Source organism: Brachycentrus maculatus, unplaced genomic scaffold, assembly GCF_059751285.1.
Source record: "Brachycentrus maculatus isolate JH-2025_06_01 unplaced genomic scaffold, ASM5975128v1 h1tg000211l, whole genome shotgun sequence".
Classification (NCBI taxonomy): Eukaryota; Metazoa; Arthropoda; class Insecta; order Trichoptera; family Brachycentridae; genus Brachycentrus; species Brachycentrus maculatus.
This window is the reverse complement of record NW_028280962.1, coordinates 85,001-100,500: the sequence shown is the minus strand read 5'-3', so window position 1 is coordinate 100,500 and position 15,500 is coordinate 85,001. Positions and strand designations below refer to the sequence as shown.

General features: G+C 33.6%; 1 protein-coding gene across 1 annotated transcript in view; it reads right to left on the bottom strand.

The window, feature by feature from the left end:
- Positions 1–4,562: 4,562 nt before the first annotated feature.
- The window catches only part of inaD (inactivation no afterpotential D), a gene marked incomplete at its 5' end in the record, with an annotated part of 49,298 nt that continues 38,360 nt past the window's right edge, over positions 4,563–15,500 (bottom strand). Inside the window, 8 exons of the mRNA XM_088263978.1 lie at positions 4,563–5,287; positions 6,185–6,322; positions 8,761–8,919; positions 10,146–10,267; positions 10,431–10,671; positions 10,814–10,885; positions 12,044–12,145; positions 13,017–13,073. Coding sequence (XP_088120104.1) covers positions 5,117–5,287; positions 6,185–6,322; positions 8,761–8,919; positions 10,146–10,267; positions 10,431–10,671; positions 10,814–10,885; positions 12,044–12,145; positions 13,017–13,073 — 1,062 coding nt within the window. The remainder of the gene's footprint in view (positions 5,288–6,184; positions 6,323–8,760; positions 8,920–10,145; positions 10,268–10,430; positions 10,672–10,813; positions 10,886–12,043; positions 12,146–13,016; positions 13,074–15,500) is intronic.

Below are 15,500 nucleotides of genomic sequence, written 5' to 3'. Positions count from 1 at the left end.
AATGATGCGAAATGCATCAAAACACGTGTCACAATAGATTTTAAGAAATAGTGGCATTTACTAAGTAAAACTTAAATTAAAAAATGCAATCCATTTTGTTTGTGAATGGTGGCCGTGCTAATATGAACCAAAACACGACTTATGACACCACTGATTTAAAAGAAATTATGACCGGTGTTTCATCTTGAAGAAGAGCAGTTCGATAATGCTTTCACAAGGCGAATAGGCTTTCACAAAATAAATTAATTCTCTGGAATTAAAAACTGTATTTCGATTTTTACAATATTCATAATAATGGATTGTATGTATGGACATATCGCTCACTCCTTTCAAGAACGTCATAAATCAAAAAACTTGATTTTTCAGGAGAACGTTTTTAATGTTTAAAAATATAACATAATGTATTAAAAATAAATATCAAGCCACTTATTGAACTTTTTTCTGTGCAACAGATCTTTTTAGGTAATACCTGAAGGTTTTTTCTCCATTTGAAAAATATTTAGTATTTTTAAAAAAATTATCTGGTCAAATCATAAGCTTAATAATAAAAATGAAAATGCTATTTTCTGGCGTTTCTCATGTGTGTGATTATAATCCAGGATTCGGATCTCACATACTAATATAAGCTTTTTTGCTTAATAAAAAAAGCTTCTTTACATCTCACCAATAGATGTCTCTAGTGAAGTTCTAGTGATTCATGAACAAGGTTTCTAAATTGGTTCATATTTAAAAAAATAATTAAACAATACCTTTTCTTCAAAATGCAAAAACAACATTTTCTGCCCTGTAGCGGGTAAATATTAAGTTTAAAATATGCCTCTTTTGCTGGGATATAGCACATTTTCTGGGCATTCCGAAAACATGCACCACTGAAAATTGTCGTTTTTTGATTTATGACGTTCTTGAAAGGAGTGAGTGATATGTCCATTCAATAAATGAGTAAAGTGAGTATTTTAACCATAGCTGTTCAGCCCTGAATTTATGGAATATACAAAGTATTTATGTTACTTGGAATATGTGTAACTTACAAAATGTTAGTAACAAGGTTGTGAATCGTAGGTAGAATGGCGAATGATACACAGCGTAAAGAGTTATCACTTAAATCAGACAATGATAGTTATTTACCCTTTTAAATACCCAGATTTGTACATTCCCATCACAGTGTCATCTTCATCTATGTTGAGATATCAATAAAAATCTCAATTACAACCCTTTTTTGGAAAAATCGAACATTCTTTAGCAAAAATTTGGATACTCAAAATATTATTGTGAAGTAAAAGTAATTATTTTCGTTATCAAAAATCATGTTGAATTTGTTGGTTATCTGCAGACTTAGAACTTGTTCATAATCATATAAAGGGGAAGAACGAAAAACATAACTTAAAACATTTAAATAAATATTTTATATCAAAATCATCACCGAAATATGAATTAATTTAAGGATCAAATTTCTTAATACATTTTACTATTCCAGTGGAAATTTTCTGCTCGTTTATTGCTATATGTACTTAGAAATGTCAATCTTAAAAAAACCCTTCATGTTAATCTTAGATTGGAGGACATCTGTAAAATTTACGATGGAAATTCAATTTGTAGGGAGAACTGAGGTAACACATGTAAAGAATATAGTGACTGATTTTATGTTCGTATATTCTTCTTCTTCTAACCCTTATCCGCACCCAATGGTGCATAGGGCATCATATATAAACGCAGTGTTTTCTTGATCGTCAACACATGAAGGAAAGGTGATCAGCCCTCCGCTTCAGGTACCAATACAGGGTAATATTGAATAAATATTAGAGTGAAAAAAATCACTTATATTTATTTTCTTCCCTCCCTGGGAATTGAACCCGGGACCTCCAGAACGGTAGCCGAGCGTGCTGACCATTACACTACGGAGGCGAACATATACTTCGTATATACAGTTGTCATAAAACATGTTGGGACTTGTTTTTCTTTTTTTTAAGTTTTTTGTAAAATGTGACTTTTTCTCATGTGACATTTTACGATAGTAACGTTTTAAGTTACATTGAAACAAGTCCCATGGTCTAGGGTTACTAGGTTTTGTTATTATTCAAATTTGCTTATAAATGTCTGCCTCTATAGTTTGGCTACTATCCCAAAGGTTCCTGATTCAATTGCAATGGGGTCAAAATAAATATGATTTATTTTTACCCAAGTATTGTATCAATATTACCCTGGACCAGACTTAAAGCGCAGAACTTATCATTTTGCCTTTCTGTAATGAAGAACAGCTCTTTTCACTTTATCTCAATTAATTTTTTTATAAAACACAAAGGTAATTTTTGGGATTCATGAAAATATGCCCTTTGATCTTCACATTAATTCATATTTTCGATGATGATAATCGTATAGTCACCCTAAGTGTAAATTCATAACTCTATGCAAGACAAAAGTTTGTTGAGAAATAAAAGATTAGTGAACTCAAGTATACAAGGACATACTAACAAATTAAAAACATGTTTTTTTCACATGAAAGATGTAAATTTTACTTTTAATCAAGCAATTTGTATCATGTGTTTTCATCATCAAATAAGATTTTTTCATAATTATTAAATATTCGAACCTTGCATTGTAAGAGTTATGAAAATTCCAATTAGGGTGATTACTTTATAAACTATATTGCTCTATTTTTTTTAGCCATATTATTATTAGCTTATTCGTAAAATGGACGACAGATCAATCCCATAGCAAAAATAACACAGATCAAAGTTCTCTTTTTTTTCCATAAAATAAATAACAAAGAAACATGAATACTATTACTGACACATTGTTTGTGGGAAATGCTTAAAAGCGTCTTTTACATACTGTTGGTAAAGAGATGCTTTTAAACGTTCTATTTGCTTACTTATTGTCCGCCTCCGTAGTGTAATGGTCAGCACGCTCGGCTACCGTTCTGGAGGTCCCGGGTACGATTCCCAGGGGGGGGTCAAATAAATATTAGTGATTTTTTCACTCTAATATTTATTTAATAATCCCCTGGACTGGTACATGAAGCGGAGGGCTGATCACCTTTCCTTCATATGTAAACGATCAAGATAACACCGCGTTTATATGAAGCAGTGCCCTATGCACCATTGGGGTGCGGTAAGGGTTTTATATATATTATTTTATTTGCTTACTTTTGGTAGAGCGCAAGATGCCAAAAAACATTGTACAGATCGGAATTGGGTTAGCGGTTACTTATGATTAGTATACGACCCTAATTAGTATGCTAACTAAGGTTGGGGTTGATGAAAAAACTGCCCGACAACAATGTGTTAATAATAACAAATTTTGGTATTTTACAAATTAAATGTTAATTAAATAAATAAAATATTTAAATATTTAAAATCTTTCAATTCAATAGATATTTGGGGATGCATGCTTTAGGTTTTAGGGATCGCAAATTCTTTCTAGAAATCGGATATATAATATAATAAAATATAAAGGATGCTTATTCATAACTGTCAACAATGATTATTTCTTATCTTATTAAGGATATAAAATCTTCAAACTCAAGAATCTCCTATTTGCACAGAGATAAGTCACGCAATATATGCATTACCGTTGCAACAATACTAGAATATCTATGTGGATAGTATAACGTACGGGTCTGTGGTTTTTAAAACATCAATAAGGGATTTTTTTTAGTTAATAGTAATAAAATTTCATTAGACTTGGGATCGCGGACGCGAAGGGAGTTAGTCGGGAGCACTAAGACCTTACTGTCGGCAATCCACACAATAGTTTGACTATTTTAATAGTCTCTAAGTAATATACTTTAGAATGCAAATAACACAAATAGATCACTATTTTATTTGGCTTCATAACCATATAATAATATAACTTACCAGCTTTGTCGGGAGCATCGTACTTCATATATGATAAATTGCAACTTGCAGTAGTAGGAGTGAAATAAATAAGATATTTTATTTTTATTTTGTTTCGGCATTCACTTGTGGTAAGACATTATGAAATTGTAAAAGAAAAACACATGTTTTCTACCACTAGAGTTATATTTATTTAATTATAATGACTAGTTTCGGAAGCTATTCTTCCATCTTTAGTTTAAATTGAGACCTGAAGCAAAGCTTCCGAAACTAGTCGTTATAATTAATTAAATACATATAACCCAAGTGTTAAAAAACAAGTATTTTTCTTTTACAAATAAATAAGATGTCACAAGTAAGCGTAAATAACACACGGCGACACAGATCGTTAGACCGTTGGATCACAAACTGATTGCGTGGCTTTGACCATACATAGTGCAAATATATATCAAAGCAATATATATTAAGATCACATATTTTTTTATTTATTGAAATATTTTTAAGCATTAAAATAATAATTACGAAAAATATGGATTATATTGCTTGAATGATTATTAAATTGTCGATTGATACATTTTTAAAGTGGGATTTCAAATCCCCTCTTAGGCTTAGATACCGTAGAACGGAGCTACTTGAACTTTGATGTGTTAATTGAGCCCAGTACAAAAAAAAGATTTAATCTGTATTTGGTTTCCCTGACAGGTGACACTTATTATAATAAGTGTCACCTGTCAGGGAAACCAAATACAGATCCAATTTTTTTTTGTACTGGGCTCAATTAACACATCAAAGTTCAAGTAGCCCTGTTCTAGGTTACTTTAATAGTGGTATTTACCAAATAGTAGTAAAAAAAAAAAAATGGATTGATATTGCTACAACTGCTGAATCGATCGATGAAATGATAGTTCTTTTCCTTATAGCATATTTAATATTAAAATAGAGTGTGTCAATGACACATTTTCTGATGTTTCAACATCCATCATCAAATAATGTATAATTATTTTGGGTATATTTTACAATGCTCTCGACAAAGGGTTGAATACTCTCTGAACATACTCAATCTGGCACTCGCTATGATCTTTACAGTTTCTTAGAGCTAATTGAGTGTTACCTTAACTCGCAATACTTAACACTCGACAATCGATAAAAAAATCACTCAGATCTGTCAGATACATTTAAACATCGAGCGTCGAACAAGTTTAAGGCGGCCTCAAATAACTCTGTCCATTTCAAACACGGTCACTTTTCACTCGGCACTCGGAACTGTCCGTAGTAAGTGGGATTTATCGCGCCAGTTTGTGTCTCGCCACCTTGAGTGATACTTTGGATTGAGCACACTTCAAGGCAGCTGCAGCCTCCTCGCAGGTGGCTTCCTTGAGTGACTGTCCGCCCACTGAGATTATAATATCACCCTTCTGAAGTCTGCCATCGACCTCGGCTGCTCCACCATGTACCTAGAAATGACACAAATATCTTATTAACCTTTCCCTGAACAAAAGACCCAGTTCATATTTGTATGGATATCATAGTACGCAGCTCAGAACTCGCCGCCAGCTGAGTCACAGATTTCAGGTCCTTTTCAGCGCGCCGCCAAGCGCCGACTGACGGCGGCTATCCGATAAGTAAGAGGCCGGAAATCGGATCAAGCAAAAGCAGAGTAACATAACTGTCTCGCTCTCTCCTTGTGGTAATACCACATTTATTAGAATAAAAGAAATAACATGTCGCTAGATTCCTCGCACAATGGACCGATCAAGTTAAGGCAGCAGCAGGCACCTCGGTGCTTGGAGCTCTATGTGCAGCGCAGTCAAGGGATAGTTGGAGAAGAGTCATTGCTTCCACCATCAGTAATAAGTTGAATGGAGAGATTTTTTTATGTAACATATATTGCTCACTCCTTTCAAGAATCATAAATCAAAAATTATCAACTTTCAGTTGTGCATGTTTTCGGAATGCCCAGAAAATGTTTTATATCCCAGCAAAAGAGGCATGTTTTTAACTTAATGTTTACCCGCTACAGGGCAGAAAGTGTTGTGTATGTATTTTGAAGAAAAGGTATTGTTTAATTATTTTTTTAAATAAAGTAAATATTTTTCAAATGGAGAAAAGACCTTCAGGTTTTACCTAAAAAGATCTGTTGCACAGTAAAAAGTTCAATAAGTGGCTTGATATATTTTTAATACATTGTATTATATTTTTAAACTTTAAAAACGTTCTCCTGAAAAATCAAGTTTTTTGATTTATGACATTCTTGAAAGGAGTGAGCGATATGTCATATGAACCTTAGAGGCTTGCACACTTCACATCAAGATTTGGAATAAAGATAAATAAATTAGAGGGAAGATGCTCACCAGCTCAGATATGTAGACCCCGGGAGGAGGTTTCTTGGCCATGACCGTCAGCCCGATTCCTTTACCTGATTTTTTGATAAGATCTACGTCTATTTCGGTGAATCCGACAGTCTCAGGTCGGAGCACTAACATTTTCATCTGAAACACACACAAAAATGGTTTATTATAGCTCTGCATGTGAAAGGGCAAAGAAGAATGTTCATTTTTAATTAAAATTTTACTTGGTAAATACTATTCCTTAAAATCTATTGTGACACGTGTTTTGATGCATTCTTTATTATTTATTGAATGTTTTACGCAGATCTTTGTGGCACATTTTATAAACTTTTTAATTCAATAACTTAGTTTTAACCATTTTTTTATTAATAAAACTTAACCTACCGGTTTCGACAAGAACCTTGTCATCATTAGGGTTTATTTTAATTAAAAAACATTAAAATGCTCTCAGCAAAAACTTCCACACACTTCGTAAAAATCCTAAAAAAACTAAATTTTTTTCATGTTTTTAATGTTTTTGAATTAAAATAAATTCTGATGATGACAAGGTTCTTGTCGAAACCGGTAAGTTAAGTTGTATTAGTAAAAAAGTGGTTAAAACTAAGTTATTTAATTTTATAAAGTTCATTCTACATTATTTTCAAAACTGTATATGGTATAATTGAAATATAACTTGATTTTTAAATCACAATAAATATTTTATTTCAATATGATTATAATATCTACCAAAAGCGGTTAGCTTCAAAACTGGTAGACATTATAATTACGTTATAATAAAATATTTATAGTGATTTTAAAACGAAGTTATGTTTTACTTATAAAATGGAAAATCACAAAGTTATTGCTTCAAATATAAATTATATACCGTATATGGTTTGAAGAAAAATAATACATTGATATATTAAATAATTGATACAACAGAAAAACACCCCTTACAACAGTCCTCACAAGAACTGATTTCTCAGATAGTGTTGTTCACAAGAACTCATTCTGCAGATACATATTAATTACTTCACTAGAACTCATTCCTCAGATACAATTTAGTTCACAAGATCTGAGTCTTCGGATTCATTCATTCACAGAATTAAAACATTTAATTCACAAGAACTCACTCACAAAAAATCCTAATTACATATCGACGGCCCCTACGTAAAGTACTCTATTTGCAAATCTGTTACTTTACAGGAGAGAGCTTAGAAGATTTTTTTAACATATTTTTTAAATTTAATAATTAATGGTTTTATTCGAAATTCTTAACTAGTATTATACATTCTAAAACACGATAAAATAATGTATTAAATCGTTTCAAAACTTTTTATTTGTCAAAATTAAATAGTTGGCGTTTTAGGAGTTCAGTTCATTTCGAAAATTCGATGTAGATAGCGTCTATCTACATCGAATTTTCGAAATGAACTGAACTCCTAAAACGCCAACTATTTAATTTTGACAAAGCAAAAAGTTTTGAAACGATTTAATACATTATTTTATCGTGTTTTAGAATGTATAATACTAGTTTAGAATTTCGGATAAAACCATTAATTATTAAATTTAAAAAATATGTTAAAAAAATCTTCTAAGCTCTCTCCTGTAAAGTAACAGATTTGCAAATAGAGTACTTTACGTAGGGACCGTCGATATGTAATTTTGTAGTTTTCAGACTAAGCCTAATTTATTTTATATACCTTTTTTGTTTGTTTATATTTGTAGATAACGGTCAGTAAATAAAATACACTAAATATCTCAAAAATGTAGTTAGAGCACTTTACGTAGGGCACGTCGATATGTACCCCACAACCAAATACAGTGAAACCTCTATCTATCGTTCCTCAAATAATCGTTTTCCCGGATGTGTCGTTTATTTCTTCTACCCCGAATTCATTTCATACAAAAATAGATCGCATTGATCGTTTCTCTATCACCATTTTACTGCATTATCGTTGGAATTACGCTGCACATTTGATATATTTTGGCTGTTTTTTTTACATTCTCCTCAATGTTGTTACATTTAATGACAATATTCCAACGTGTGGAATAGAAACTATCGAAAGCCTAGTGACGAAAGTTTCACAGATACAGCAGGAGGTCGATATTGATGAAGAGGAGCTGCTGCCTGTCTCTCTATTTTCAGAAGCATGCACACTCTTTGAAAGATTGAAAACTTTCTTTTACGCACATTCAATTGCAAATATGAAAACATACTGTTGACTTACGGAAATAAAACAGTAAAAAAAAAACAAATGTCGATCTCAGATTATATAAAATAAACAATAAACTTTAATCTTTTTTGGTTCTGTTCAACTTTGTATTTTAAAAAAAAATAAATACATTTATTTACATCGAAACGTTGTATTCCTCTTAGAATTTGAACCTACCAATGGTTATTCAGATTGGGAGGACAGTATCTTCCCTCGATAGCATCTCCTTGTGTACAAACTTCTGAATCCCGCTTTCATTATTTTCCCGCATTCATAGTTAATTTCAATAGGTCCCTTTAAAAACGATAGATAGAGTTTCACTGTATAAGTAAAAATTTCAATTTCCAATAAGTTGGATGTCATAAATTTAAAAATTGTACTTACTTTCGGTATGGTCTGCTTGATAAGTGAAAGGGCCTTTTCATTCTTCATTTCTGGAGTAATCTTGACTCCATTGCAGTCAAGGATCTGGTCTCCGGGTTTCAGTCTTCCGTCCTTCGCTGCTCTTCCGTCAGGATATACTTCCAGGATCACCATTCCACCCTGGAAAATATACTAAATTAGTTAAGCTAGAAAATAATAGAAAAGCTTAAAAAGATATTTTATATACCGTTGGTAGAGAGCGGGAGGCGCTTATAAGCATTCTATTTGCTTACTTTTCGATAATTTAAGTAAGTATTATTATTATTATTTATTTTTTGACATCTCAGGTAGCAGATTACCCTTCAACGCGTTTTATTTCACACTGATAACAAACCTGTATATTGCCATTTCCCGCCGATAACCGACAGTCGACAAAAACGGCATTTGCCGTGTCCCGCAGTTGACCGACAGTCCGCGAAAAACGGCAAATGCAGTGTCCCGCCGACAATGTGCTAATATACTAATCACAAGTAACAGCTAACCCAATTCCGATCTGTAATACTTTTTGGCGTCTTGCATTATACCAAAAGTAATCATATAGAACGCTTATAATGCGTCTCCCGCTCTCTACCAACAGTACGTAAAAGACACGTTTGAGTGTTTCCAGAAAACAATGTGTTTACCACTTGAAAATCGAATTTTGGTGAGAAAATTTACCGGTACAAGAAATCGTCATCAACAAGTCGAAACAAGATAATTAGTCAATAAAAAAAATACATAAAAATATATTTGTCTTAGACAAATCAATACCGAGAAGTCGGAACATGATTTTCCCGAGCAGCACACGGGCTCATCATTACACCGCAACCTCCTTGCCCGAGTCGCACTCGGGCTAAACTGGTTACTAATTAATACCGAGACGAGCACCTTCTAAACTCTCAAAGAGACTTTAAGAGATCATACCTCTAAAAGAGTTTATTAAAAAACAACATTTTTTTTTTGGTATGTTTTTTTAACCTAAGCTACCTTTACTCAACTTGGACTCGCTTGACTTTATCTAACTTATCGTACCTTCACATTAGTAATTCTAAGAAGGTACTAAGTCTAAAAGAGACTGTAAGGATACCTAAGAAAGAGTTCATTAAAACTTCGTCTCTTTTCAATGTTTTTTTAATATTTTTTTTGGGACGACTTTTTAACCTAAACTACCTTAACTCAACTTCGACTTGCTTAACATAATCTAACTTAACGTTACTTCACATAACTAATTCTAAGTAGGTACTAACTCTTAAAGAGACTGTAAGAGAGGATACCTATTAAAGAGTTCATTAAAAATTCGCCTCTTTCCTATGTTTTTTTAAAATATATTTTTTTTGGTATGACTTTTTAAATAACTTGGTTATTACCGGTAGAAGAGTGTCTTGTCCTCCTACGATGTTGATCCCCAGAGGTTTGTTCTCCAAGCTGATGTCTATCAAGGTCTCCTTTCCCGGGATTATGGGGGCTGTTGTCGGGTCGGCTATGGGCTCTGCAGAAACCAATTCATCATCATTAAACCACAATTTGGATGAAGAGACGGAATATGATTTGCCCAAAAAGCAAAGTACAAAATCCTTGCCCAAGTCACGCTTGGGCTAGACTGGCAACTGGCCAACATGGGTAGTCCAACAGAAGTCTAAAAATTAAATTACCTTTAGCAGGCGAGGCCAGTGACTTGCCGGCAGGAGTGTTGGGCCTGGAGGGGTGCGCGGAGGTGGGCCCACGCAGCCCTGGCGTGGGCGTGGTGGGCCGCGCGGCCGCCTCGGGGGCCAGACTAGTGGCCCCCGAGGGCCCCACGGCGCCCCCCTCGGCCTCCGCCCCCTCGCCCTTCTTGTTGGGGTTGCAGACCAGCAGGACCACCACACCTTCAGTCTTCTTGAGCATGGACGCCGCCTGGAACAATCATCATGTACATGATAAGCAAGGCAAATAATAAATACAGCTCCTTTCTAAAAAAAACTCCTTTTGAACTTGGTAATGACAAGAAGACTAGGATTGCTAGAAAGAGAAATATGTAAATATTTGCTCAACTTACTGTGTCATAGTTTGACCCCAGGAGAGTGTCCTTGTTAACGGCTAAGATCATGTCTCCTATCGCAAGACCAGCCTGAAAACAAAAATCACAAGATGAAACAGTTCAATTTGATGATTTTATTAGTTTAAATTTGATCCGTCATACATCACTCACCCCTTTCAAGATCGTCATAAATCAAAAATCGTCAATTTTTAGTGCCTACAGAGTGGTAAGAGTTAAATTTGAATAAAATCAATAACCCAAAATCTGTATGAATTTTCTTCACAAAATCTTTACAAAATCTTTGCAACTTTGCATTCGTAGTTAAAATGTCGGATGACGAAGACGTGATTCTTGGTTCTGTGATTTTGATCAATTACAGCTTACTCCAGATGAAGAAAAATAAAAGATTCCCCGTAGTTTGAGGAATTTCCCATAAATTGGCAACCCTGGTACTGAGCTAAACTTGCATCCGACTCTGGATAGAGCATTCGTAACGATCGGCGAGCAGCTCGGCTCGGTGTACTGACTGCCTGAATGCTCGCATCGTAACATATTACGTTACGACAAAATACTCCGGTCAGTCTTTCCTCTAAGGTTTCAAACGTTTTTAACAATATCACTAGTGAATTTTTGGCTGGTTGGAAGAACTTTTGGTTCTTAGCAATAAGCTCGCCAATGTACTTTTTTCTGTTAAAGTAATTAAATGTATGTACTTTTTACATTGTTTCTTAATATCATGTCAATAGTAAGAGAATAAGTTTTTTTTCTTTGGGTCCACTACTCATTCACAATCAAATAAAATTTTGTTTCATCGAAATAAAGCTGCAGTGAATTTACAACCAAATATCAAAATTCTATGAAATTGATATATCCGATATGAATTATTTATACCCAGAAATAGAAATTATTTGGAAGGCCGGAAACCAGATAAGGCCTTGTATCTGTTTGAATGTCCGCCTCCGTAGTGTAATGGTCAGCACGCTCGGCTACCGTTCTGGAGGTCCCGGGTTCGATTCCCAAGGGGGGTAAAATAAATATGATTTTTAATAAAAGTGATTTTTTCACTGTAATATTTATTCAATATTACCATGGACTGGTACCTGAAGCGGAGGACTGATCACCTTTCCTTCATGTGTAAACGATCAAGATAACACTGCGTTAATATGACACAGTGCCCTATGCACCATTGGGGTGCGGATAAGGGTTTTATTATTATTATTATAATCTGTTTGAAAGCATTTTGTTTACCTGTTCAGCTGCACTGCCCTCCTGGATATCGGATATGAAGATGCCTTGCCCGACCTCTGCGTGGCGGCCTTCAATTATCATTATTCCCAAACTTTGCGTTCCCTGTAACAAAATTACATATAATTATTACAGTGGATAAATATCATGATGTGATTATCAACTAATAAATAATTATGAAATATCAAAGGACTATCGGTAGCATTCTTAATGAAATATGTAGAGAAATAAGGGATATATTAAGGTTTAAACTTTAGATATTGTTCTTGAAAGGAGTGAGCGATATCGCTCACTCTTTTCAACAACGTCATATATCAAAAATTGTCAATTTTCAGTTGTGCATGTTTTCGGAACGCCCAGAAAATTTACTATATCCCAGCAAAAGAGGCATATTTTTAACTTAATATTTACCCGCTACAGGGGAGAAAGTGTTGTTTTTGCATTTTGAAAAAAAGGTATTATTAAATTATATTTTTAAAAATACTAAATATTTTTCAAATGGAGAAAAAACTTCAGCTTTTACCTAAAAAGATCTGCTGCACAGTAAAAAGTTCAATTAGTGGCTTGATATTTATTTTTAATACGGTGTATTATTTTTTAAACTTTAAAAACATTCTCCTGAAAAATCAAGTTTTTTGATTTATGACGTTCTTGAAAGGAGTGAGCGATATGTGAGGAAGTTTTTTCCTCACACATGCCCAAATCATCACAACACACCTTTCTAAATTTTATTGATAATGTTCATCTCAGCCTTTCATTATTTCCTTATATGACCATTCCAACTTGTATTCTTTCCTGATTTTACACTTTGGTCATCTATCATAAATATTTTTACCGCACATTCGTCTGAGAGAGTACATTTCGACTGCATTCAGTCTAATCTATATTTATTATAATCAAGCTTTTACAATATTAATAAATTGGAGCTCCATATGCTCCATATGGGGAGCGGATACGGATAAAAGAAATGAATTACCTTTTTGATGGTAACACTCCGAACGTTCTTATAGGCAGCATATCTGTTTTCATCAGTCTGAAACAAAAAGAAAAAATATCAGTAGAATTTTTTTTATTTATTTATTTATTTTTTATTTTATTTTATTTTTTTTTCATAATACATACATACATTCAATATACATATTCATTTCATATACACATTTATTATACGTATTACGGCTCTTTAGGCATGGCCTGTGTTGAGCCGAATACTAACATGGTAATACAAAATTTATATATATTTTTTTTTAATTTTTAATAAATTTTTTTTTTCATGATTAGATTATAAACATAAAATACAGGAGATACAAAAATAATTTATAGTTTAAGGTTTTTCAATGTGATAATTACACCTGGACTTTAATCAATTCACTTTCTACCTTGTCCCTTCCAATGTTAAGCAACCATCGACGGACACTGTTCTTAAAGACCTGATCACTCCTGGAAATCTTAATGGTTTCGGGCAGCAAATTAAATATTTTTGGAGCAAGGAATGAGAATTTTTTTTGGGCAAAACTTGTATTAACGGCTGGGCCAATGTAGTTTTTATTTAATGCTGCCCAGGTTCGAATAGTTTGTTGCGTTCTAACCTTTTCCATTTTATTCCAGAAGTGAATCAGTACTTCCTTGACGAACAGTTGCCGTACGTCTAGTACCGTATAGCTTGTAAATAGCTCATTGGATGGGTGTGTCGAGTTACATTTATTTATTATTAATTCGAAACAGAACGTAACCTAATTATTTTTGACGCTTCCGTTTTCGATATTCAGCGTATTCCGGTTGCTGTCTGTCATTTTTAGAATGATGGCTGTCAACGTTGGATGTATCGAGATAATAAAATTGTATTTTTCCATCAAATATTGGCCAGGTATCGAAATATGACATAAATAATTTATATTTTATTTATTGTTTCGGCACTTACTTTGTGGTATATGATATTATTATTTGATAGTACATGGTATTTAAAGAAAACACTTTGAGGGAATGATTTTCTTCCTCATGATTTGAGGTTTTTTCATGACCTGAACCAGCCTATGACGGTCGTAAGCCCCGTAAATGCCCAGACTTTCATAATCTTCTTCATCTTTGTTGAGATGTCAACAATTATATGAGAAACGATTAAGGAGTTAGTGCTAGGAGCGCATAATCTGCCAAGAGGTTTGCATAGCGTTTACGATAACTTCACTCTGCTTTTCACCCTAGGCATGTTAAAATTCCAATTTTTCTCACGGTTAGAATGTAATTGAGAAACGATTAACAATATTTCGAGTGTGTCCAAATACTTGTCAACAAATCTGGATTATCTTTTATTATAGGAGTTATTTCTTACTACTACTACTACCATCACGCCGTTTCTCCGCAGGGTTAGGCAGAGAGGATGGAACGCCACACTCTTCTATCCTGACATACACTCCTCGCCTCCTTCACATCCATACATCTAGTCATACATGCCCTCCGATTATGCAGACTTTTGACACCGCCAGATTTTAGGTTCTGATTGGTCTTTTTCGGTCGTCCTCTTTCTATTTTCCCTCTCACATTTGCCACATATATTTCCTTAGTCATTCTCTCGTTATCCATTCGCTCCACATGTCCATACCACCGGAAAAGAACTCTTCATAATCTTTTCAATTATTCCTCGTTATTTTTATTATTTTTATTATTAGTTATTTTTTCATTTTATTATTTGACATCTCAACAAAGATGAAGAAGAATAAACTGGTTTAATAATGTCTGGGCGTTTACGGGGCTTGCGACCGTCATAGTTTGGTTTAAGTGATCCCTTTACACACGTGTAACATTCACCAATTCTACCCACGATTGACAATCACACTACTCAAATTCTTGAAAGTTCTTTATATGATCCAATTTCGAATCATTGTACAAGAATCACTATAATTTTTACTAGAGACATGAAGAAGCTTTTTTCTCTCATGTATGTGATTATAATCCAGGATTCAGACCTCACAAACAAATATGTGATTCTGCTCAGTAAAAAAGCTTCTTTATCTCACCAATAGATGTCTCTAATGAAAATTCTAGTGATTCTTGTACAAGGTTTCGACTCAACTGCCAATTGCATTCTATTTTTTATTTTATTTTTATTTATTCGGGAATTGTACAGCTTACATATAAAAATGATATAATAAATAATAGTTACATTAACAAAAAATAGTTAAGTTTAAAAAAAGCCAATTACACAATTCCACATTTATGTTATAAAACTATTAAAAAACATTCAGAGATTTAAAAAAAAGGTATGATATAAAATAATAGATTTTGCAGGAAGGAGAAGGAAAGGAGAGGAGGAAGCTAGCCGAGAGAAAATTGGTATTTTAACATGCCTAACGCAACACCAGAGTGAAGTTTTTCTTCTTCATCTTTGTTGAGACGTCAAAAAATAATATGAGAGGCGATTAGATGGCAGTTAGTGCTAGGAGTGCATAATCTGGGAAGAGGTTTG